General features: G+C 41.1%; 1 gene segment (V, D, J or C); it reads left to right on the top strand.

Annotated features, from left to right (window-relative positions):
- Nucleotides 1–13816: 13816 nt before the first annotated feature.
- On the top strand, nt 13817–26308 carry LOC133990156 (T-cell receptor alpha chain V region CTL-F3-like). The segment is given in 3 exon segments: nt 13817–13862; nt 13951–14234; nt 26165–26308. Coding segments are annotated over 3 exon segments (474 nt in total).
- Nucleotides 26309–26588: the final 280 nt, after the last annotated feature.

The raw sequence follows: 26588 nt of genomic DNA, 5'->3' as shown, positions 1-26588 counted from the left end.
AGATTGATTATGACAGATACAGGAAACATCCACTAGAGGGAGTCACACACTGTTAAACTTCAGAGGTTTGGTATCAAACAGTCTAGATTTTTTTCCCTCATGAGACACAGCTGTGATGAAGACTTTTAGAAATGAATGTAATTTGACATATGAGTCTCCTCCTACTGACTGCAGAGGTGGCTGCATGGCAGAGAGCTGTTTGATTCCAGCTGTGAACATCAGACCAAACACAACTCACAAAACCACTCAACACTTATTCACACTGAACATTCAGTTACAGCATTTCACTTCTGGAAACATGGAAACACTCGCTGTCATTTTACTCTTTTCAACTCTTGTAGGTACGTATGTTTTTGTCTTTGTGTGATATTTTACAAATGATGGATATTTCACTCTGGAACAGAACTTTAATACAACATGTTTCCTTCACTAGGTAACACCTTGGAAGATGATATTACAGCCAGCAGTGCAGAAGTGTTTTCATCAGAGGGATATACTGTTACTCTGTCCTGTAACTATTCAGTTAGAGCTGAAAATCTCCAGTGGTATCGACAAGATCCTGGATCAGCTCCTCAGTTCCTTCTCCTGATCACTGATACAACATCTCCTACTGTGGTTGAAGCAAAACCTCCAAATCCTCGACTGACTGCTAAACTGAATGAGAAGAGAAATAAAGTCGATCTGCAGATCTCCTCTGCTGCAGTGACAGACTCTGCTGTGTACCACTGTGCTCTGCAGCCCACAGTGACAGGAAACACCAAAACTCTGTACAAAAACCTTTGGAGCAAAGACAACAGAATACTCCACAACATCCACTAGAGGGAGTCACACACTGTTAAACTTCAGAGGTTTGGTATCAAACAGCTTGTAAAGCTGCTCTTTCTATTTTTCAGAAGAAGTGAATTCTTGTGGTGTACCACAGGGATCAATACTGGATCTCACAACATGCTGATGACACATCTTTATATGTTTCATTAAAATCCTGTAATGTCAGCAGCTGGTCTTGTATCTTAGATTGTTGATAACAAGAAGAATACAGCTGTCAGTATGAGTCTGACCTTTGACCCTGAGCTTTCCTTTAATTTACAGCACAATAATATTGTACAGTGATGTGTTATGTATAGGGATATTTTTGCAACTTTCTGTATATAAGGATCAGTAAATAACACTTCCCACATCCAGCTGATAGAAAATGCTGCTACCAGTCTGTTAACCAGGAGGAAGTGTAACTGAGAGAAGTGAAAATACAGATCTAAGAGGAGACGGAGAGATTCAGGGAGGAGCTAAGCTGTTACTGAACTATAGAAGAGAGAGGAACTTCCATATTCAGCAGAGTTCAATACACAAACCACAAACATTACCTTTATTCAACATGCTGTCAATGGATCATTGTCTACTTTCTTTGGTGTTTCTATCCATTTTAACAGGTATGTTACATTATAGATGTTATAACATTTGGGATTAATCCATTGTGACTTTTACATGTTATAACAGAGTTATCTCTTCCTTTAGGTGTCAGCTGTGAAGAACTCACTCCAGTCAACAATGAAGAGTTCAGTTTAGAAGGCAGCTCTGTTACTCTGTCCTACAAATACTCCAAAGTAGCTGATGGTTTAGATAATTTCTTCTGGTATCGACAATATCCAGGAAAACCACCAGAGTTCCTCATCTCTCATTCAGGAACAGGAAGTCCAACATCAAATCCAGTACCTGGACTGTCTTTTAATGTGAGTGGAGATAAAACCCAAATGAGTCTGCAGATCTCCTCTGCTGCAGTGACAGACTCTGCTCTGTACTACTGTGCTGTGAGGCCCACAGTGACAGCAAACCCACAGTCTCTGTAAAAAAACACAAGCTGACACACTGACAAGCTGCTGGAAGCCTTTTTTCCACACTGTTGTACTGAACTTTTTACCTCCACTAGAGGGCCACATTATCAAGTAGGCGGTGCACTACTTCTGCACTGTGTTCAACCATTCTGTCAATAATAACTGCTGCTGTGAAGAGAACAATTCTCACACTGAATGTTGAACATCACATAGTTTCTCCTGTTGATTTAAACCTTGTTGTAGAGATGGAACATTGGCTGTGGATTATTCTTGCTGCTCTTTTCTTTGGTAACATAGAAAACACTTCATGTTTTTATCATCTTGTTCAAATATATGTAAATTGTACCGACTGACTTTTCCAGCTTTTTATTTCTAGTATCTAAAGTTCAGAGCATAAATGTGTGTTTTGATCAGTTTGTGTCCACAGAGTAACACTGTACAGTTGACATTTTCCACTGTCTTCTCCTCTCAGCCTCATGAACAATGTTAGTCTAATGGCTTCATTTTCTCTACTTTTTCCAGGACTAATAGCTGGAGACAAAATCTATCCTCAACAACATGAAGTCAGTAGAAGAGAAGGACAATCTGTCACACTCACATGTACATATGAGACAACTGAGAACTCAGGCACCTGAGTTTATACTCTACAAAGGAGCAAAATCATATAGCGGTTATCAATATATTCCTGATGAGAATAAAGATAGATATGAATCCAAAACTACGGCAACATCAACTGAGCTGACCATACAGGGACTAACCCTGGCAGACACAGCTCTCTACTACTGTGCTCTAGACACACAGTGATAGAAAGTGTAGAAGAGGCTGTACAAAAACCTGAACACAGATATGTGACTACTCTTCAAAGAGGAGGGAAGTGGTATTCAAACCACAGCTTCATATCAGATGGATTCTGCTAATTCCTGTTTTATCAGAGTCACTGTGGTTACAGCTGCTAATGAAACACTGTGGGAGGATTCACATGAACAGCAAATCCACATCAATGACAAACCAGCTGGATGATGCTTCAAACACAAGACACTATTTCGAATGTACTTTTCAAAGAGATCATGTAGCATCTCAAATACACACATACTCACATCAGGACAAACAGTTCAGTCTGTTAGTGTAAGTATCTTCATATTTTCCAGTCAAGTTCATCCACACCAAACTCTCTCATCCATGTCTTTATGGACCTCGCTTTGTGTACTGGTGCACAGTCATGTTGGAACAGGAAGGGGCCATCCCCAAACTGTTCCCACTGAGTTTGGGAGCCTGGAGCATTCAGAGTTCCTTTCACTGGAACTAAGGGGCCAAGCCCAGCTCCTGAAGAACAACCCCACACCATAATCCCCCCTCCACCAAACTTTACACTTGGCACAATGCAGTCAGACAAGTACCGTTGTCCTGGCAACTGCCAAACCCAGACTCGTCCATCAGATCGCCAGAAGGTGAAGCGTGATTCTTCCCTCCAGAGAAGCGTCTCCACTGCTCTAGAGTCCAGTGGCGGCGAGCTTTAAACCACTGCATCCGATGCTTTGCATTGCACTTGGTGATGTTTGGCTTGGATGCAGCTGCTCGGCCATGGAAACCCATGACGCTCTCTACGCACTGTTCTTGAGCTAATCTGAAGGCCACATGAAGTTTGGAGGTCTGTAGCGTTTGACTCTGCAGAAACTTGGCGACCTCTGTGCACTATACGCCTCAGCATCCGCTGACCCGCTCCGTCATTTTACGTGGCCTAACACTTCCTGGCTGAGTTGCTGTCGTTCCCAATCGCTTCCAATTTGTTATAAAACCACTGACAGTTGACTGTGGAATATTAAAGAGCGAGGACATTTCCAGACTGGACTTGTTGCACAGGTGGCTTCCTATCACAGCACCACGCTGGAACTCACTGAGCTCCTGAGAGCAAAACATTCTTTCATTAAGGTTGTAGAAACAGTCTGCATGCCTTGGTGCTTTATTTTATACACCTATGACAATGGAAGTGATTGGAACACCTGATTTCAATTATTTGGATGGGTGAGTGAATGCTTTTGGCAATATAGTTTATAACTGGTGGGATATCAGTATACACCCCCCCCCCCCCTGTAGGAATCACTGATGTCACAGTGATGTCATTAAGGGAGGAGGGGCTTCCTTTACAGATGGGAGAAGCCCAGCTGTCCCCATCAGAAAGTAAGCAGACTTCAGAAAGTTGACTGTGAGGATTACTAAGCTGTTTATCTTTCAACATGTTACTTTTAGTGGCAGCTCTGCTCCTCTGTATATTCACTGGTGAGTCACATTTTCATTTCATCTCTTGGACTTAAATTCAATGGCAACAACATTCATATGTGATCATGTAATTAAAGCAGCTACATAGTTACTGAAGCACAGAACAAGAAGCCCAAGAAAATGTCCATTTGTTCACTAACTGCTGGATTTAAATATTCTCATGCAGGTGTCAGCTGTGAAGATCTCACTGCAGTCAAGAATGAAGAGCACAGTTTGGAGGGCAGCAATGTTACTGTGTCCTATAATTACCCAAAACTTTCAACCAGTGATTATTTCTATTGGTATCGACAATATCCAGGAAAACCACCAGAGTTCCTCATCTCTCACTCAGCTTCTGGAAATGTAATAAATAATCTAACCTCTGTAATGGAGATTAGAGTGGAACAAGTGCAAAAACAAATCCACCTGCAGATCTCCTCTGCTGCAGTGACAGACTCTGCTGTGTACTACTGTGCTGTGAGGCCCACAGTGACAGGAAACACCAAAACTCTGTACAAAAACCTTTGGAGCAAAGACAACAGAATACTTCACAACATCCACTAGAGGGAGTCACACACTGTTAAACGTCAGAGGTTTGGTATCACACAGCCTGTAAAACTGCTCTTTCTCTCTTTCAGAAGAAGTGAATTCTTGTGGTGTACCACAGGGATCAATACTGGATCTCACAACATGCTGATGACACATCTTTATACACTACCGGTCAAAAGTTTTAGAACACCCCAATTTTTCCAGTTCTTTATTGAAATTCAAGCAGTTCAAGTCCAATGAATAGCTTGAAATGGTATAAAGGTAAGTAGTGAACTGCCAGAGGTTAAAAAAACAGACAAGGTTACCCAACACTGAAAATTATACAAAAACACTTAAAAATGTAGGTCCTTCCTACAGAGAAATTACGAAGAAAGTGAAGGTGTCAGTGAGTACAGTTTCACTCAGAAACTGGGGAAACTCTGAATGGAAGAGGTCTGGCAGACCCAAAGCCACAACAGAGTCAGAAGACAAGTTTCTGAGAGTCAACAGCTTGCGTGATAGGCGGCTCACAGGACAACAGCTTCAAGCTTCATAGTGGTCGTAGTAAGCAAGTCTCAGTTTCAACTGTGAAGAGAAGTTGCAGGTTTGACAGGTCGAGTTGCAGCTAGAAAGCCATTGCTAAGAGTCAGAATAAGAAGAAGAGGCTTGCCTGGGCCATGAAACACCACCAATGGACTACTGAAGACTGGAAGAAGCTGTTATGGACTGATGGATCAACATTTAAAATATTCTGTTCATCACGCAGGAGCTTTGTACGCCGTCGAGTAAGAAGGATGGTTCCTCAGTGTGTGACATTAACTGTTAAACATGGAGGAGGAAGCATGATGGTCTGGAGCTGTTTTTCTGGATCCAGGGTCGGCTACCACAGCATTCTGCAGCGATGCCATGCAGAACCCTCTGGTATGCACGTAGTTGGTCAGGGGTTCATCCTACAGCAAGATAATGACCCAGAACATAAGTCCAAGCTATGACACAACTACCTTAGGGAAAAAGACCATGATGGTGAGCTTGAAAACATTTTTTCAATAAAAAACTGGAAAAATTGGGATGTTCTAAAACGTTTCACCGGTAGAAAAAGAATAGAATAGAATAGAATAGAATAGAATAGAATAGAATAAAATACAAAGTCTTTATTGTCATTGTACAAAGCACAACGAAATTGAGATGCTGTCTTTATAGTGCAGAAACAAAAATAAATAAATAATTGCCATTATTTAATGCAGTTTAGTGCATTTATGGCTTTAGCGTAAAAGCTGTTTTGAAATCTATTTGTGCGTACTCTCAATGTCCTGTAGCGTTTGCCTGAGGGCAGCAGCTCAAACAGCGAGTGTCCTGGATGAGATGAGTCCCTGAGAATATGGAGAGCTTTCCTGAAACAGCAGGAACTGTACAGATCTTTCAGGGAGGGGAGAGGGCAGCCGATAATCTTCTGGGCTGTGGTGATGACCCTCTGGAGCGCTATCCTCTCTGCAGCTGTGCAGCTGGAGAACCACACACACATGCAGTAGGTCAAAATGCTCTCAATGGAGCAACAATAAAAGGACATGAGCAGTTTTTGTGAGAGTTGGTTATTCCTGAGTACTCTCAGGAAGTACAATCTCTGCTGTGCCTTCTTAATGATAGCAGTGGTGTTGATGCTCCAGGTCAGGTCATCCTCCATGTGAACTCCCAGAAACCAGAAGTCTGTGACCCTCTCCACACAGTCCCCGCCGATGAACAGGGGCGGAGTGTTTCTCCTGTAGTCTATGACCAGCTCCTTTGTCTTGGTAGTGTTCAGTGCCATGTTGTTTTCTGTGCACCACACTGACAACTGCTCCACCTCGTCCCGATATACAGACTCATCCCCCCCAGAGATGAGCCCCACCACAGTGGTAACATCAGCGACTTTGATGATGCTGTTGCTGGAGTGGACAGGGGTGCAGTCGTGGGTGTAGAGGGTGTAGAGTACGGGGCTCAGCACACAGCCCTGAGATGATCCAGTATTTAGGCTGAGCGCTAATAGTTTCATAACAGTGATGTTCCTGTCGGTGAAAAAATGAGATAGACTTTACTTAATATCCATTAGAGGGAGTCACACACTGTTAAACTTCAGAGGTTTGGTATCAAACAGCTTGTAAAGCTGCTCTTTCTTTCAGAAGAAGAAGTGAATTCTTGTGGTGTACCACAGGGATCAATACTGGATCTCACAACATGCTGATGACACATCTTGATATGTTACATTAACATCCTGTAATGTCAGCAGCTGGTCTTGTATCTTAGATTGTTGATAACAAGAAGAATACTGCTGTCAGTATGAGTCTGACCTTTGACCCTGAGCTTTCCTTTAATTTACAGCACAATAATATTGTACAGTGATGTGTTGTGTATAGGGATATTTCTGTAACTTCCTGTATATAAGGATCAGTAAATAACACTTCCCACATCCAGCTGATAGAAAATGCTGCTACCAGTCTGTTAACCAGGAGGAAGTGTAACTGAGAGAAGTGTAAATACAGATCTAAGAGGAGACGGAGAGATTCAGGGAGGAGCTAAGCTGTTACTGAACTATAGAAGAGAGAGGAACTTCCATATTCAGCAGAGTTCAATACACAAACCACAAACATTACCTTTATTCAACATGCTGTCAATGGATCATTGTCTACTTTCTTTGGTGTTTCTATCCATTTTAACAGGTATGTTACATTATACATGTTATAACATTTGGGATTAATCCATTGTGACTTTTACATGTTATAACAGAGTTATCTCTTCCTTTAGGTGTCAGCTGTGAAGAACTCACTCCAGTCAACAATGAAGAGTTCAGTTTAGAAGGCAGCTCTGTTACTCTGTCCTACAAATACAAAAAAAAGCTGAAGCTGATGATTATTTCTTCTGGTATCGACAATATCCAGGAAAACCACCAGAGTTCCTCATCTCTCATTTAGGAACAGGAAGTCCAACATCAAATCCAGTACCTGGACTGTCTTTTAATGTGAGTGGAGATAAAACCCAAATGAGTCTGCAGATCTCCTCTGCTGCAGTGACAGACTCTGCTCTGTACTACTGTGCTGTGAAGCCCACAGTGACAGCAAACCCACAGTCTCTGTACAAAAACACAAGCTGACACACTGACAAGCTGCTGGAAGCCTTTTTTCCACACTGTTGTACTGAACTTTTTACCTCCACTAGAGGGCCACATTATCAAGTAGGCGGTGCACTACTTCTGCACTGTGTTCAACCATTCTGTCAATAATAACTGCTGCTGTGAAGAGAACAATTCTCACACTGAATGTTGAACATCACATAGTTTCTCCTGTTGATTTAAACCTTGTTGTAGAGATGGAACATTGGCTGTGGATTATTCTTGCTGCTCTTTTCTTTGGTAACATAGAAAACACTTCATGTTTTTATCATCTTGTACAAATATATGTAAATTGTACTGACTGACTTTTCCAGCTTTTTATTTCTAGTATCCAGAGTTCAGAGCATAAATGTGTGTTTTGATCAGTTTGTGTCCACAGAGTAACACTGTACAGTTGACATTTTCCACTGTCTTCTCCTCTCAGCCTCATGAACAATGTTAGTCTAATGGCTTCATTTTCTCTACTTTTTCCAGGACTAATAGCTGGAGACAAAATCTATCCTCAACAACATGAAGTCAGTAGAAGAGAAGGAGAATCTGTCACACTCACATGTATATATGAGACAACTGCTGGTGATCCTTGGCTTTACTGGTACAAACATCATTCTGATCTTCAGGCACCTGAGTTTATACTCTGGAAAGGAGCTAAATCACGAAGTCATCAAGAATATATTCCTGATGAGAATAAAGATAGATATAAATCCCAAACATCGCCAACATCAACTGAGCTGACCATACAGAGACTAACCCTGGCAGACACAGCTCTCTACTACTGTGCTCTAGACACACAGTGATAGAAAGTGTAGAAGAGGCTGTACAAAAACCTGAACACAGATATGTGACTACTCTTCAAAGAGGAGGGAAGTGGTATTCAAACCACAGCTTCATATCAGATGGATTCTGCTAATTCCTGTTTTATCAGAGTCACTGTGGTTACAGCTGCTAATGAAACACTGTGGGAGGATTCACATGAGCAGCAAATCCACATCAATGACAAACCAGCTGGATGATGCTTCAAACACAAGACACCATCAAACACAATAGTTCTTTGATTCTTTCTAAACCTTTCCAAGCTACTTGCTGTACTGAAAGTCTCAGTGCTTGTCACCATCACATCCTCTTTTTATCACATAACAAGAGGGTTGTCCCGCCCACTGAGGTTCAACTCAACCAATGAGATTATTTCTGTCTCCAGAGCAGAAATGTTTGAGGAAGTCAAATCCCAATCAGCTTGATGCTGAGGAGAAGGGCTGTGCAGCAGAGAGGCTGTTTAGTTTCTTCATTCTACTGCAGTGGAAGAACATTGATCATCTGCTGTCTGTTTGCTTTCAACAACTCCAAAGACATGTTGCTTTACCTCTTTATACTTTTATCTCACTTTATAGGTGAGTGTTAGAACACAGATCAAAGTCTCATTTTACCTGATGTATTAACCACATATCTGTTTTTCACAGCTGGATGATTTTGTGGAAGTCAATTCAAAAACAAACCTGCTGATTGTTCTCCTTTAATCAATCATCTTTATTGATTCATCTCTTCCTCTGCATGTTCTGTTCTTCCCCAGAGTGTAAAGGACAAGACAAAGTGAACCAGCCACCAGGAGATGTCATTGCTACTGAAGGACAGACAGTTACACTTGGTTGTACATTTGACACAACTAGAGCAAGTCCCTCTTTGTTCTGGTACAAACAAGAAGTAAATGATTTCCCAAAGTATGTTTTGCGACGTGACACTATTGGGGAAGGACATAATGCTGCAGAGTTCCAGAAAGACAGATTTGATGCTACACTCAACAAGCCATCAGTTTATCTGAAGATCCAGAAGCTGCAGCTGTCTGACTCTGCTGTGTACTACTGTGCTCTGCGGCCCACACTGACAGGAAACACCAAAACTCTGTACAAAAACCTTTGGAGCAAAGACAACATAATACTCCACAACATCCACTAGAGGGAGTCACACACTGTTAAACTTCAGAGGTTTATACAATACAATAAGATAGCAGCAATAGGAGAGTAGCAGCATGGTGCAGGTGGTTAGTGACCACTCAAAGCGCTTTTACACCACATGTCTCATTCACACACTGATGGCAGGAGCTACCACACAGGCTGCCAACCTGCTCACCAGGAGGAAACTAACCATTCATACAGACACCCCCTCAAAAGCCCCCTGCAACCCCACGGACACTGTCTTTCAGGTGACACCCACACAGGTCCTGAAAGCTCTGAGGCAGGTGAACCCCCACAAGGCTGTTGGACCAGACGGCGTCCCTCCTAGAGTTATGAAGGCCTGCGCAGAACAACTCACTGGTGTGTATGTAGACATCTTCAATCTGTCTTTAAACCAAGCAGTAGTCCCCCGTATTTTTAAATCTTCCACCATTGTACCAGTTCCAAAATAAACAAATCCATCCACCCTGAATGACTTCAGGCCAGTGGCACTCACGCCAGTCACCATCAAGTGTCTAGAAAAACTGGTTCTCACACACATCGATCACATGGTCCCGGGCACGACCGACCCCCTCCAGTTCGCCTACCGCCCCAACCGCTCAGTGGACGACGCAGTGGCCATTGCTCTACATCACATCCTGCAACACCTGGACAGCAGAGGAACATACGTCAGAGCGCTGTTCCTGGATTACAGTTCTGCTTTTAACACAATCCGCCCGGCAGGCTGACTGAGAAGCTGAAATACCTCAGTGTCCCGACTCCCACCTGTAAGTGGATCTTGGATTTCCTGACTGAAAGAACACAGGTGGTGAGGATGGGAAGGAGGGTGTCTGCAGAGCTCACCGTCAGCACAGGATCACCACAAGGCTGCTGTCTCAGTCCTAAACTCTTCACCCTGTACACACACGACTGTGTCTCCACCCAGGACAACACCATCATCATTCAGTATGCAGATGATACCACCATCCTGGGCCTCATCAAGGGGGGGGACGAGTCGGGCTACAGGAGTCTGGTGAATGACATTCTTGTCTATGGTGAGGTGAACGACCTAAGCCTCAACACAGAGAAGACAAAAGAAATAATAATGGACTTTAGAAAAAAAACCACCCCTGCAGCCCGTCATCATCAAGGGGACTGAGGTGGAGAGGGCTGACAGTTACAGATTCCTGGGACTACAAGTAACATCAGATCTGACCTGGACTTTGAACACTGCTGCCACAGTGAAAAAAGCCCAGCAGAGACTGTACTTCCTCAGGCTGCTCAGAAAAGCGGGTCTGCACTGTCTCCCTCTCACCCAGGTCTACAAAGGACTGATAGAGAGCATCCTCACCACCGGCATCACTGTCCGGTACGGAAACACCACACAGACAGAGAGGAAGGCTCTGCAAAGAGTCACAAAGTCTGCAGAGAGGATTAACGGAACTGAACTCCCCTCCATGGACACAATCTACGCAAAACGCTGTCAAAAAAGAGCAGAGAGAATCATCAGAGACACACTACATCCAGCTCACTCCCTGCTCAAACACAAACACTGCACATACAACCTCAGACACAGACGAGCGGACAGCATCACCACAAACAGAACATGCTTCTTTAACAGCTTCTTCCCTACCACAGTGAGATTCTTGGCCAAAACAAAATGAACTGATGTCCTGACCTATCTCATATCACATCATATTATATTATATTATATTATAATGTCTCCTGGGCCTGTGCAATATAACTGTGCAATTTACACTGCTTTCACTTTCCCTTTATATAGGGTTTTATGCACTTTTTCTTTTATTTCTAGAGAAGTATATCTTTTATAGATTCATGTGTCTATTTTTAACTTGACTCTTTGAACAAACAAACACACAATAGCTGCTATGTATGCATGCACAATTGGCAAATAAAGTTCTTGAATCTTGAATCTTGAATACACCGTTGGCACAGCAACGGGAGCAATTTGGGGTAAAGTATCTTGCCCAAGGACACATCGACATGTGGACTAGAGGAGCCGGGAATCGAACCGCCAATCTTCCAATTGGTGGACGACCGCTCTACCTGCTGAGCAACGGCTGAATGATGAAGTTATGAAGGATATGTAATTATGTGGAAGTTTTACTGAGATTTACTTTAAAAGGACATTTTAATAACTCAATCTGACGTCAACCCTTGATTAATGCAATATTTGGATCCTACTTTCATCGCTGGTCGGACGGCCTCAGCTCAGCTGTCCTTTAGAACCACATGTACTCACACCAGAGTGGAGGATCTCAAGTAGCTCACACCGGTCCTGGGTGCTGTGAGGAAGGTCCGGGTCGGTTGGTCTCCTGCAGACTTCGCCCCTCTCTGTTCTGATGAGTCGGAGGGTTGACAAAGTTAATCTACTGAAAAGCTCTCGTAGGTTGATGATAGATGGAGAAAAGTGTCCAATTTATCTTGTTTACTGTTTAATGACTTTTCAGAGAGATCTCAGCGCTGAACACTCGTCAAAATCCTCCAAAGACCGGCTGAATGCAAAGCTTAAAGTGAAGTTTTTACTTTCAAGGCCTTCTCTTTGTACGTTTGCTGACGAAAAATACAAGATTGAAAAAACGTACAATAAAAATTGGCGCACAAAAGAAGATAAAGAATAACTAGAACACTAAAAGAATAAGAATAATATAAGGTGCAAAAGTAACAGTGTGAGATAAAAACATATGTTTTTATTATGGCTTCAAGGCTCCACTTTCTCCTCACTGCTGTTTTATCCTAAAGGAGTCAATGATTACATTTCATTTAGCATCTGTCAAATATAGTTAGTATCTTTACTGTTTAAAACAACATTATTGATTCAAACTACATTGAAGACATTATGAGTCAGAGCTGTGAGAGCAGGGAGGAGGAGATTAAGGGAGGAGCAAAACTGTCACTGAAGTACAGAAAGACACAAACTTTCACTGTGGTGTTTCATACTAAACAACACACACAGTTTCTTGTTGTCTTCAAGATGGTGTCAATGCAATTAAGTCTGTTTTCAACTGTGTTTCTGATCACACTAACAGGTAGGAGACACACTTCATATTTACTTCTATTGATGTTTGCTTCAAAACTGAGCATGAAGTTGTACATATTCCTTTGATGAGTCTTTGACAACATGTTATAACAGAGTTATCTCTTCCTTTAGGTGTCAGCTGTGAAGAACTCACTCCAGTCAACAATGAAGAGTACAGTTTAGAAGGCAGCTCTGTTACTCTGTCCTACAATTACTCCAAAGAAGCTGATAGTTTTGATCATTTCTTCTGGTATCGACAATATCCAGGAAAACCACCAGAGTTCATCATGTACATCTCAGGATTGAACATTTCTAGACCTGCAGACTCACTTAACAAAAGGTTCTCTGCTAAACTGTCTGGAGAAAAGCGTGGAGTCAACCTGCAGATCTCCTCTGCTGCAGTGACAGACTCTGCTCTGTACTACTGTGCTGTGAGGCCCACAGTGACAGCAAACCCACAGTCTCTGTACAAAAACCTGACAGCTCCTCACTCAACATTTACACACTTCAACTCCTCCTTTTATTCAACAACAGCGCCATCAGGTGGACACTGACAACATGATTCACTGATAAAATGAAACTTACTACTGTGTCTTTCTTTTTACATTTTCATAAACACGTCTAATCCAGCTCATAGTGAGCTTGATTATAATTTTCTCTACACAGAAGAACTTGACAAGGACGTCCTTTTTCTCCACAGTTTGTGTTTCTGTCATTGTTGATCAGATGTGGTGACAGACCTCATGTTAGCTCCAGGAGACGTTATATGATAGGACACTTAACACTTTGATATAAACATCTCTTTTATATCTCCAACAAATAAATGAAGCTTATTGAGAGGATGATGATGATGGTGGAATACCAGGGTGGTTCACTGATTAAAGAGACCTTCCTGTTTAAAAAAGTTGACAGGTTCAATCTCCTCATGATGAGCTGCTCTGGATAAGAGCGGCAGCTAAACAGCTGAAATGTAAATGTGATGTAAATGTTGAGACTTCCTCAACAGATGATAAAGAGGAAGGGCCAATGATGTGAAGGCCCAGATCCATCAGAGTATCAATGTTCTGCCTCTCTCTCCTCCCCTCTCACTGCAGACATGAAACACTGGCTGAGAAACATCCTGATTCTGACTCTCTGGCTAGGTAACTCTTTAAACCTGCTGATTGTTCTCCTTTAATCAATCATCTTTATTGATTCATCTCTTCCTCTGCATGTTCTGTTCTTCCCCAGAGTGTAAAGGACAAGACAGAGTGATCCAGCCACCAGGAGATGTCATTGCTACTGAAGGACAGACAGTCACACTTGATTGTACATTTCAGACCAGTGGAAGTCCCACTTTGTTCTGGTACAAACAAGAAGTAAATGATTTCCCAAAGTTGTTATTGCAACGTTTCAAGTCTGGAATAGAAGCTAATCCTGCAGAGGAAGAGAGGATTGATGCTACAGTCAACGGGACGTCAGTTCCTCTGAAGATCCAGAAGCTGCAGCTGTCTGACTCTGCTGTGTACTACTGTGCTCTGCAGCCCACAGTGACAGGAAACACCAAAACTCTGTACAAAAACCTTTGGAGCAAAGACAACAGAATACTCCACAACATCCACTAGAGGGAGTCACACACTGTTAAACTTCAGAGGTTTGGTATCAAACAGTCTAGATTCTTTTCACTGGTTAACACATCATTGGCACAGCATTGGTAACAATTTGGGGTTAAGCATCTTGCCCAAGGACACATCAACATGTGGACTGGAGGAGCCGGGAATTCGAACCATCAATCTTCTGATTAGTGGACGACCTGAGCCACAGCTGCCCCATTTCAGATATACTGGCAGTTATCTAAGCAACCTCTGTCTGCCTCCTACTGCTTTAGAAATAAACAAGATATTTACATGAATCACTTATAAAGTTTTCTTCTGAGTCTGAACAAAAAGAATCACAGGAGCTAGATGGTTTTATCACTAACTGCATAAGGAACTACAGTCATGTGTAAAAATTAGGACATCCCGTTAAATACTCTGTTCTTTATTAAGACATTTTCAAATATCGATGTCTAATCTTGGTTTTATTTATCTCTGGAAAAGAAAGTGATTTAATTGCAGGTAAACAACAAAAATTAACCGTGTTTTACTCATTAAACAAAAGATAAACAAAAAAAGTTAGGACACCCTACCCCCTAATAGCTAGTGTTACCCTCTTTGGCTGAAATAACTTCAGTGAGACGATTCTTGTAGCCATCTACCAGTCTCTGACATCAGTCTGAGGAAAGTTTGCCCCACTCCTCAACGCATATTCTTTCAGCTGTTAGATGTTTGAGGGGTTTCTTGCATGTACACCCCCACAGCATCTCAATGGGATTAACATCTGGGCTTGGACTCTGCCATTCCAGGACTCTCCAGAGTCCAGTTCCGCTTCAGCTTTAATTTTTATTTAACAGATGGTCTCACATGTTCCTCAAGCCCCCTCTCATACACAGTAGAATTCATGGTGGATTCTATGATGGTGAGCTGGCCAGTGTCGTGTAAAATTAAAGTCTAATACTTCGTTGTTCAAAAGATGTTGGAGTCTCAAAATATTCAATCAGAAATCACCAGGAGTCATTCAGCTGAGTGCAGAGTTTTATTAGTGGCCATAAAACCACAACAACACAGACAGCGTCTATGTAGAAATGATACAAAGTTCAGGGTTTCTATTCATATTGATCATTTTGCTGACCATCGTGGTAAAGTGGGAATTCCTCCACAGCCGAGTAAAATTTCAACCAATCAGCTTTCTTTTAAAACAACTTTCTTGGCACCGATCAATACGATGGCCACTTCTTCACTTTTGGAGGCTGCTTCATCCGGTTCCTGGTTTTGCAGGTACTTCTGCTGGGCATGAGTTTTTCACCTACGTCAACAGCTTTGAAATTTGGCCTTCAGACTTCTGTTTCTTTCTACTGGTGTTTTTCCACAGCTCATTCAACTGCTGCTCAGTTACTTTCAACTGTATTTACTACAGGCCATATCAATTCCAATACTGTTCAATTACTTTTTCTTACTGCATTCTCTTTTTAAAAATAATAATAATAATAATGAAGGTGTGGTATATTTAATCACATACATTTTAGTTTATGTTTATCAGATCATCAAATGTGTTTATTCACTCAATAAGTGCAGAATCACATACACCTCTTCTTTTAACATAATGCCCTCAGTTTTGATTATCTTTAGCAAATAATAGTCAACAATCAAGAACCCTTTTAGCAGATACAACATTGTTCACTGTTGGTATTTATCACACAAATTGTACACTACACCAGCAAAGCATCCCCAAACCATGACACTTCCACCTCTGTGCTTCACAGCTGGTATGAGGTTCTTTTCCTGGAATGCTGTATTTGGTTTATGCCAAACATGTCCTCTGTTCTGGTGTCCAAATAATTCAATCTTAGACTCATCTGTCCAAAAAACATTATCGCAAGAGTCCTGGTCTTTGTCTATGTTCTCTCTGGCAAACTTCAGTCTGGCCTTCACGTTTTTCTTACAGAGCAAAGGTTTCCCCTCCTTGCACACCTTCCTTGAAAATTAAACTTGTGTAGTCTCTTTCTGATTGTAGAGGCATGCACTTTCACATCAACAGTAGCAAGAGTCTGCTGTAGGTCCTGTGATGACATTTTAAGGTTTTTGGTGATTTCTTTTAGCATCTTGCAGTCTGCTCTCGGGGTGAACTTGCTTGGACGGCCAGACCCGGGCATGTTGGCAGTTGTTTTGAATGTCCTCCACACTATTTTCCGGACAGTGGAATGGCTGATTTCAAATTATTTTGAGATCTTTTTAAATCCCTTACCAGACTCATAAGCTGCTACAATCTTCTTTCTGAAGGCCTCAGACAGTTCGATCTCACCATGGGGCTCACTTTAACTTCAACAGTCAGGGCACACCAAACTAAATGTCTGAGGTTTAAATAGGGCAAGCCTCCTTCAAAATGCTCAGTAACAATGTTCTGATAATGTGAACCTGATGTGATACACCATGAATACACACTGAAGCATTAAACTCTGACATTACTGTTCATTTATATTCTCACACATCATAAACTCAACAGGGCTACACTTTAACAGCTGAAGCTTTGACCAAGTTTAGAATCAGCTGATTTATAGAAACTGAAGCTTCCACAACAACTCCACCATCTTTACATTTGACCTCTGACAGCTGCAGAGAACCAAAAGACACTAAACTGTAATTTATATTCAAACATTAAATCTCCAGTGATGAAAACATACAAGACAAGCTATGCTAGGAAAGGAGAGAGGCACAAACATGTGTTTAGTGTAAAGTTGTCAGTAGGAGGAATAACACAGGGCTGTGAATGAGCTCTGTCACTGTGATCAGACTCCTCCTTTAAATCCACCAACTTAGTGTTGATGAAGACTAAACAGAGATCAGAGTCTTCTTTATACTCGCTGTAGCTCAGAGTTACTCAACACTGCAGATATGACGTCTCTGTTCATCTCAGTGTTGCTGGCTGCTATGTGCCTTGGTATGAACACAGCTCTGTTTCTGTGATATCAATCCAACATTGACATGATTCTTTAACAGCTCACTGATACTGTTTGTTGCTGTTTTACAGAATGCAGAGCACAACAAGACAACGTGCTGCAGCCAAAAGGAGATGTGACTGCTACTGAAGGACAGACAGTAACACTTGGATGTCAATATAACACCAGTTCATCACAACATTACCTCTTCTGGTACAAACAGGATGGAAACAACAGACCCAAATTCATCCTGAGCCGCTTTAAAGTTGGTCAGGGAAAAACAGAGGACGAGTTTAAGGAAAGGTTTTCATCGACGTTGGATTCAACCTCAAGATCAGTTCCTCTGCAGATCTCCTCTGCTGCAGTGACAGACTCTGCTGTGTACTACTGTGCTCTGTAGCCCACAGTGACAGGAAACACCAAAACTCTGTACAAAAACCTTTGGAGCAAAGACAACAGAATACTCCACAACATCCACTAGAGGGAGTCACACACTGTTAAACTTCAGAGTCTTGGTATCAAACAGTCTAGATTCTTTTCCCTCATGAGACACAGCTGTGATGAAGACTTTTAGAAATGAATGTAATTTGACATATGAGTCTCCTCCTACTGACTGCAGAGGTGGCTGCATGGCAGAGAGCTGTTTGATTCCAGCTGTGAACATCAGACCAAACACAACTCACAAAACCACTCAACACTTATTCACACTGAACATTCAGTTACAGCATTTCACTTCTGGAAACATGGAAACACTCGCTGTCATTTTACTCTTTTCAACTCTTGTAGGTACGTATGTTTTTGTCATTGTGTGATATTTTACAAATGATGGATATTTCACTCTGGAACAGAACTTTAATACAACATGTTTCCTTCACTAGGTAACACCTTGGAAGATGATTTCTATAGAAATCAGTCAAATGAACAGTTGATCAGTTTGTGTCCACAGAGTAACACTGTACAGTTGACATTTTCCACTGTCTTCTCCTCTCAGCCTCATGAACAATGTTAGTCTAATGGCTTCATTTTCTCTACTTTTTCCAGGACTAATAGCTGGAGACAAAATCTATCCTGAACAACATGAAGTCAGTAAAAAAGAAGGAGAATCTGTCACACTGACATGTAAATATGAGACAACTGATACTTATATTTACCTTTACTGGTACAAACATCATTCTGACCTTCAGGCACCTGAGTTTATACTCTGGAAAGGAGCTAAATCATATAGCAGTTCTCAATATATTCCTGATGAGAATAAAGATAGATATAAATCCCAAACATCGCCAACATCAACTGAGCTGACCATACAGAGACTAACCCTGGCAGACACAGCTCTCTACTACTGTGCTCTCGACACACAGTGATAGAAAGTGTAGAAGAGGCTGTACAAAAACCTGAACACAGATATGTGACTACTCTTCAAAGAGGAGGGAAGTGGTATTCAAACCACAGCTTCATATCAGATGGATTCTGCTAATTCCTGTTTTATCAGAGTCACTGTGGTTACAGCTGCTAATGAAACACTGTGGGAGGATTCACATGAGCAGCAAATCCACATCAATGACAAACCAGCTGGATGATGCTTCAAACACAAGACACCATCAAACACAATAGTTCCTTGATTCTTTCTAAACCTTTCCAAGCTACTTGCTGTACCGAATATCTCAGAGCTTGTCACCATCACATCCTCTTTTTATCACATAACAAGAGGGTTGTCCCGCCCACTGAGGTTCAACTCAACCAATGAGATTATTTCTGTCTCCAGAGCAGAAATGTTTGAGGAAGTCAAATCCCAATCAGCTTGATGCTGAGGAGAAGGGCTGTGCAGCAGAGAGGCTGTTTAGTTTCTTCATTCTACTGCAGTGGAAGAACATTGATCATCTGCTGTCTGTTTGCTTTCAACAACTCCAAAGACATGTTGCTTTACCTCTTTATACTTTTATCTCACTTTATAGGTGAGTGTTAGAACACAGATCAAAGTCTCATTTTACCTGATGTATTAACCACATATCTGTTTTTCACAGCTGGATGATTTTGTGGAAGTCAATTCACAAACAGAAAGAACATGTTGGCTTTTTAATGCATTTTAAAATGATCAAAGATGACAGTAAAAGTCAAGAACCTCTGTTGAGTCTCTTTTAAAATCTCTTGCAGACTAACTGACATGAATGATTCATTTTGCAGCCATGGGCTCCATGAACAGCATAAAGCCAGAAAATACTGAAAAAACATGTTACAGAGGGAGGAAACATCAAGCTGTACTGTAGATATGAAGGTGCTATCTACAATATCCAGTGGTACCGACAATACCAGAGATCTAGACCAGAGTTCCTGCTCTACATCACAGAGGACGGATTGATTCATCCAACTGATTCTGATTTCTCAGCTCACATTAACTCAACAGAGAAACGTGTTGATCTGCAGATCTCCTCTGCTGCAGTGACAGACTCTGCTGTGTACTACTGTGCTCTGCAGCCCACAGTGACAGGAAACACCAAAACTCTGTACAAAAACCTTTGGAGCAAAGACAACAGAATACTCCACAACATCCACTAGATGGAGTCACACACTGTTAAACTTCAGAGGTTTGCATTTACTGCAAATATTTCCTTAGCTCCTGTTGATATAATCAAAATAAATTAGAAGAGATTTACATTCATGTAGTATTGGTCTGCATTTTATTTAAGTTCATATTCTTGGTGTGTCATTAGAGAAAAATATTGATTGTTTTATTAAAATAATTCTTAAAATTAGAAACCAATGACTTTGACTTCTACTGGGCCTGTTGAGGATTTGTAATAATTCTGTGATTCGTCTGTTCTGCTGAAAATATTGTAATTTTTTTCCTGAGATAATGATTACAGTCTCTACTCTGCTCTTACTCTACAGAGTTATACATGAAAATCATTTGGTATCAACTATTGCATTAAGGTCATCATTTAGTATCTGTGAAATATAAGGGACCCTCTTTGGAAACTGACCTGTTTGACACATCACATACTTAATAACTGTTAACTCATAAATTCAATGAGCTTATATTTGTATGGAGCAGTCTCTGACTACATTAATATCTATAAAACATGTAGATTAAAGTCAAAGCTTATTACATTTACTGTTCTCACAAAGTAAAATTTACACAATTTATGAAGAAGCTACAAATTTCAGATAATTCTGCTTTTGTCACGTGACAGCAGAGATGGGGGACTCGAGTCTAGTGACTTGACTCGAGTCAGACTTAAGTCGCCAGATTGAGGACTTGTGACTTGATTGATCAACAGTGAGAAAAGACTTGACTTGGACTTGCATGAAATGACTCGACAAGTCATTGCTGTCTTGGTTAATTGGTGAATAATAATAAATAAAAAATATTTTCGATTGGATGTTTCCTGTTGCATGTGGGCGAACCTGGCAACCGGTAATCTCTCTACTACGTGATGCACCCGCCCATCTTACAGTAGAGCTGCCGTTTGAAAGATGGAAGGTGCAGCCAGTGTTCCCAAAATTATTAAATTTGGATTTAAAGACTATTCAACTCAACAAAAGAAATGATTCGCTGTGTGCAAGGTGTGCAGCGCAAAAATATCCGACACGTCCAGCACCAAGTCAAATTTCATCCGCCATGAATAAAATAACAGATAATTTGACTGAAATACGGCAGCCTATCTGAAATTGCCAGATTGATTCACTTGGCAGATCAGGTCTAGGGTTAGGCTAGTTGCTAGTCCAAATTCTGATCCTGCTGGTCCTAGTGAGTATTTATAATTATTCTTGAGCCTTATATCCCCTTCCTCTATTTGTTAGCCCTTTTGTACAAAGGAGGGCTCTTAAAGTTTTAAGACGGTTGTCTTCCAGCTTATTATATTTCTATGACTTGACTTGACTTGACTCGACTTGACTCGACTTGACTCTCACAAAAATGACTTGAGACTTGCATATGTGTGACTTACTCCCATCTCTGGATCACAGTTTGTTGTGAAGAGACAGACAGCAGCAGGAAGAACGAACAGAGCTGAAGAGGAGGAGAAAACCTGTGACTGAAGTTCAGAGAAGACATAAACTTTCACTGTGGACTTCAGAACAAACACAGCTGGTTTTAAGATGCTGTCAGTGCACTTTAGTCTGTTTCTGACTTTGTTTCTCATCACACTGACAGGTAGGTGAACAAATTAACTACTGCGTAATATTTTATTGGATTGACTTAAAAAGGAATTTCACTGATGAAACATTTAAAACATTAACTCTAACATAGTTATCTCTTCCTTTAGGTGTCAGCTGTGAAGAACTCACTCCAGTCAACAATGAAGAGTACAGTTTAGAAGGCAGCTCTGTTACTCTGTCCTACAATTACTACAAAACTATAGCTAGTAGTGATGACTTCTTCTGGTACCAACAATATCCAGGAAAACCACCAAAGTTCCTCATGTACATCTCAGGATTGAACAGTTCAAGACCTGCAGACTCACTTAACAAAAGGTTCTCTACTAAACTGTCTGGAGAAAATCATTTGGACCTGCAGATCTCCTCTGCTGAAGTGACAGACTCTGCTCTGTACTACTGTGCTGTGAGGCCCACAGTGACAGCAAACCCACAGTCTCTGTACAAAAACACAAGCTGACACACTGACAAGCTGCTGGAAGCCTTTTTTCCACACTGTTGTACTGAACTTTTTACCTCCACTAGAGGGCCACATTATCAAGTAGGCGGTGCACTACTTCTGCACTGTGTTCAACCATTCTGTCAATAATAACTGCTGCTGTGAAGAGAACAATTCTCACACTGAATGTTGAACATCACATAGTTTCTCCTGTTGATTTAAACCTTGTTGTAGAGATGGAACATTGGCTGTGGATTATTCTTGCTGCTCTTTTCTTTGGTAACATAGAAAACACTTCATGTTTTTATCATCTTGTACAAATATATGTAAATTGTACTGACTGACTTTTCCAGCTTTTTATTTCTAGTATCCAGAGTTCAGAGCATAAATGTGTGTTTTGATCAGTTTGTGTCCACAGAGTAACACTGTACAGTTGACATTTTCCACTGTCTTCTCCTCTCAGCCTCATGAACAATGTTAGTCTAATGGCTTCATTTTCTCTACTTTTTCCAGGACTAATAGCTGGAGACAAAATCTATCCTGAACAACATGAAGTCAGTAGAAGAGAAGGACAATCTGTCACACTCTCATGTACATATGAGACAACTGCTGGTGATCCTTGGCTTTACTGGTACAAACATCATTCTGATCTTCAGGCACCTGAGTTTATACTCTGGAAAGACAGTACTCAAGAATATATTCCTGATGAGAATAAAGATAGATATGGATCCCAAACATCGTCGACATCAACTGAGCTGACCATACAGAGACTAACCCTGGCAGACACAGCTCTCTACTACTGTGCTCTAGACACACAGTGATAGAAAGTGTAGAAGAGGCTGTACAAAAACCTGAACACAGATATGTGACTACTCTTCAAAGAGGAGGGAAGTGGTATTCAAACCACAGCTTCATATCAGATGGATTCTGCTAATTCCTGTTTTATCAGAGTCACTGTGGTTACAGCTGCTAATGAAACACTGTGGGAGGATTCACATGAGCAGCAAATCCACACCAATGACAAACCAGCTGGATGATGCTTCAAACACAAGACACCATCAAACACAATAGTTCCTTGATTCTTTCTAAACCTTTCCAAGCTACTTGCTGTACTGAATAGCTCAGAGCTTGTCACCATCACATCCTCTTTTTATCACATAACAAGAGGGTTGTCCCGCCCACTGAGGTTCAACTCAACCAATGAGATTATTTCTGTCTCCAGAGCAGAAATGTTTGAGGAAGTCAAATCCCAATCAGCTTGATGCTGAGGAGAAGGGCTGTGCAGCAGAGAGGCTGTTTAGTTTCTTCATTCTACTGCAGTGGAAGAACATTGATCATCTGCTGTCTGTTTGCTTTCAACAACTCCAAAGACATGTTGCTTTACCTCTTTATACTTTTATCTCACTTTATAGGTGAGTGTTAGAACACAGATCAAAGTCTCATTTTACCTGATGTATTAACCACATATCTGTTTTTCACAGCTGGATCATTTTGTGGAAGTCAATTCGCAAACAGACCTGCTGATTGTTCTCCTTTAATCAATCATCTTTATTGATTCATCTCTTCCTCTGCATGTTTTGTTCTTCCCCAGAGTGTAAAGGACAAGACAAAGTGAACCAGCCACCAGGAGATGTCATTGCTACTGAAGGACAGACAGTTACACTTAATTGTACTTTTGGGACAAGTGCTACAACTCCATATTTGTTCTGGTACAAACAAGAAGTAAATGATTTCCCAAAGTATGTTTTGCGACGTGATACTATTGGGGAAGGAGACAATGCTGCAGAGTTCAAGAAAGACAGATTTGATGCTACACTCAACAAGCCATCAGTTCATCTGAAGATCCAGAAGCTGCAGCTGTCTGACTCTGCTGTGTACTACTGTGCTCTGCGGCCCACAGTGACAGGAAACACCAAAACTCTGTACAAAAACCTTTGGAGCAAAGACAACAGAATACTCCACAACATCCACTAGAGGGAGTCACACACTGTTAAACTTCAGAGGTTTGAATCTTTACATATTTGACTCAGCCTAGCAAAAGTCTCATCTGTGTCCAACAATGTGAAACCTGGATTATGATGGTGACTGCAGCATCCTCCTGCTTCAACGCCTCCCACCCCTCTCATGGACGGTCCAATCTCCTACCGTCCAGCAGGAGATATCAAGACTCTTAAATATGTAATACTGCACTTTTACACATCTACATAATAACAAACTATTTAACATGTCTCTTTAATCATCTCATACGTTCCTTAGCTATGTTCAGTTATTTATTTCTTTTGCACTCTGGTCCTGAGGAGGTTTCCTTCCACTGTATGGATTCTATAAATGTGGCTGGAATGACAAAAAGTACATTTAAAACTTGATTTTCTTCAAAGAAGTGTAACAGAGGGGATGAATCTAGTAGTAATAGTAGTAGTAGTAATGTGTTTATTGGGACCATTTACAGTGTTAAACATAAATGTTTCTATTTGATGTCCTGTAGCAGAGTTAGCTTCCAGATCATTTTCATCTGCAGTCCTTTCAGAAGGTCAATATTAAAACATTACAGTCCAATAACAAACAGTAGAAAGTAACTAGAAAATACCAGGGACATTGTGAGAGCCACGGGGCTGCTGCCGGGATGAGTACATGATTTATTTCCAGTGTTCAAAAGTCACCCTGATCATATTCTGGTTTGGAGAATTGCACTAACACTAACTAAGAAACTTTTACTGTCGCAGTATTAAGTACATCTTAATAGTCAGTATCAAGTGTAACAGTAGATGTAAGCAGAGAGTAGCACACAGAGCACAAGGCAATAGCAACATGCTCTCACTCTAATATCCTATATATACAGAGAGAGAGAGAGACAGAGAGAGAGAGAGAGAGAGAGAGAGAGAGAGAGAGAGAGAGAAAGAGAGAGAGAGAGTATCAATACTAGCTTGGTTAACTGGCAAAACAGACAGACAGGAATTAGCCAATCACAGCAAGGTAGCTCAGTTTCTGTCCAGCAACAGGTTGCTAAGGGCAGCTAAGGTTCTACGGTTGCTACGGCGATGTGAGAATCTGCTTGGAAATTCTCAAAATGTCCCAGAATTTGGCTTCTGGCAAGGTCCCGAACAATTGCAAACTGTGAGAAAACCGTAACTCCTGTCCATAAACCGAAAACACTGTGAGAGACACAGAAGCCGGCAGATTCTGACAGTGTTTATTTTATTCAGATATTCCTTAAAATGAGCGAATAAGCTCAGAGCGAAGACAGAGTGAGATTCTTTTGAAAAAAAAGCTCCCCATTGACATTAGGGTCAATGAGGAGGGAGACAGGTATTGCCGCCGGTCTCGGCCCCCCCGTTTAAATTTTGTGCAGACCCCGCCTGTCAACGTCACATTTTATGAATCCCAACACCTATGTCAACATTTTTACTAAAGATTATTTGTCTCCTTTTCACGGTTTGGCCGTGAGCTCGAGTTAAACATAAAAATTAAGGTTATTTTTTACTGCTTCTCGCACTCAAGCTAACTGACGCTTCCACTCTAACTTTGAAGAAAAAGTGATTTCCACTCCTCGTTTGACTGCTCATAGTTTGAAAAGTTTACATGTTATGTAAAAACAGTTTGGTGTTTTCGAGAGAGCACAAGTTTTCCTCCGTTTTAAAGTTTGAATCACATTTTTACGTACAGGTATGAGAGAGCTAGGTGACTCCAAAAAAAGGCAAAAAAAAATGTTTTCTGGGTTTTTCAAAATATTCCCATTCATTTCCAATGGTGAATTCTCCTGTTTTTTTGGGAATAACTTAAAAATGGGAATTTCAACACCAAAGGTCATAGCACCTATTTCTCGATCGAGCCGCATGCTTTGATGTATATATTGTCGGGTTTTCTCAAAGCTGCGGGAGGAGTTACGCACCGAGGCACTCCTCTGCAGCATTACTGCTGTAGAGGAGTGCCAGAAGCTTTAAGCATTTGGTTCTAATCAAATTATAAAAGCTGAGTCTTCCTCTCTTGATAATGATTCCTGTCTCTCAGCTCAGAGTATCTGCTGATGCAGAGTACTGATCCCAGACCAGTGCTCTGCTTTTTCTAACATTCAAATCTGTGCTCCTTACTGCTGGAAACCCATTGGAATAACTTTAGGCTCCAGCCCGCTATGACTGAATGAATATAAGTAGTGAACATGTTGAAGTATTATAATGATTGATCTGATCATGGCAGATACTTGAGGTGATGGATCACCTGAGTATTACTGCAGGTAATTAAGGTACTTAAGTTTGAATATTATTCACTTTCTCAACTCAGTTACTTTCTGTACAGTACGCAGTTTGGACTTTTTCACTTGTCAGAAAGTTGTTTCTCTACAGATTCATTGTGCTGAGTTTTCTGCAGATTCCTCCTTCAGTCTGAGCTTCTTGGATGATGATGACTGCAGCATCACTGTCATTTCTAAAGCTTCCATCAGCCTGAATGGAAACAGACCACAGCAAGAGGAGGAGCTACACAACTGAATATGAAAGGCTTCATTTGGAACTGAACAGATACGGTGTTCTTTCTATTGTTCATTCACTACAAGTCAAATCATGTTACTTCATTTCATTTGGATGATGATGCTCACTTTTCATACTGGTAAGTACTCAGGACACAAATCAACATGTAACAGGAGATGGTAGACATGATTCAATAACTTCATTGTTTCAGGATTTACGTGATTACTACATTCAGTTTAAAGACATTTCATCATTTTAAACATAGAAACATCATGGTGAAATATATATTTGTTGTTTTCAG

This window comes from Scomber scombrus, chromosome 11, assembly GCF_963691925.1.
Source record: "Scomber scombrus chromosome 11, fScoSco1.1, whole genome shotgun sequence".
NCBI classification, from domain to species: domain Eukaryota; kingdom Metazoa; phylum Chordata; class Actinopteri; order Scombriformes; family Scombridae; genus Scomber; species Scomber scombrus.
This window is presented reverse-complemented; position numbering and strand designations above follow the sequence as displayed.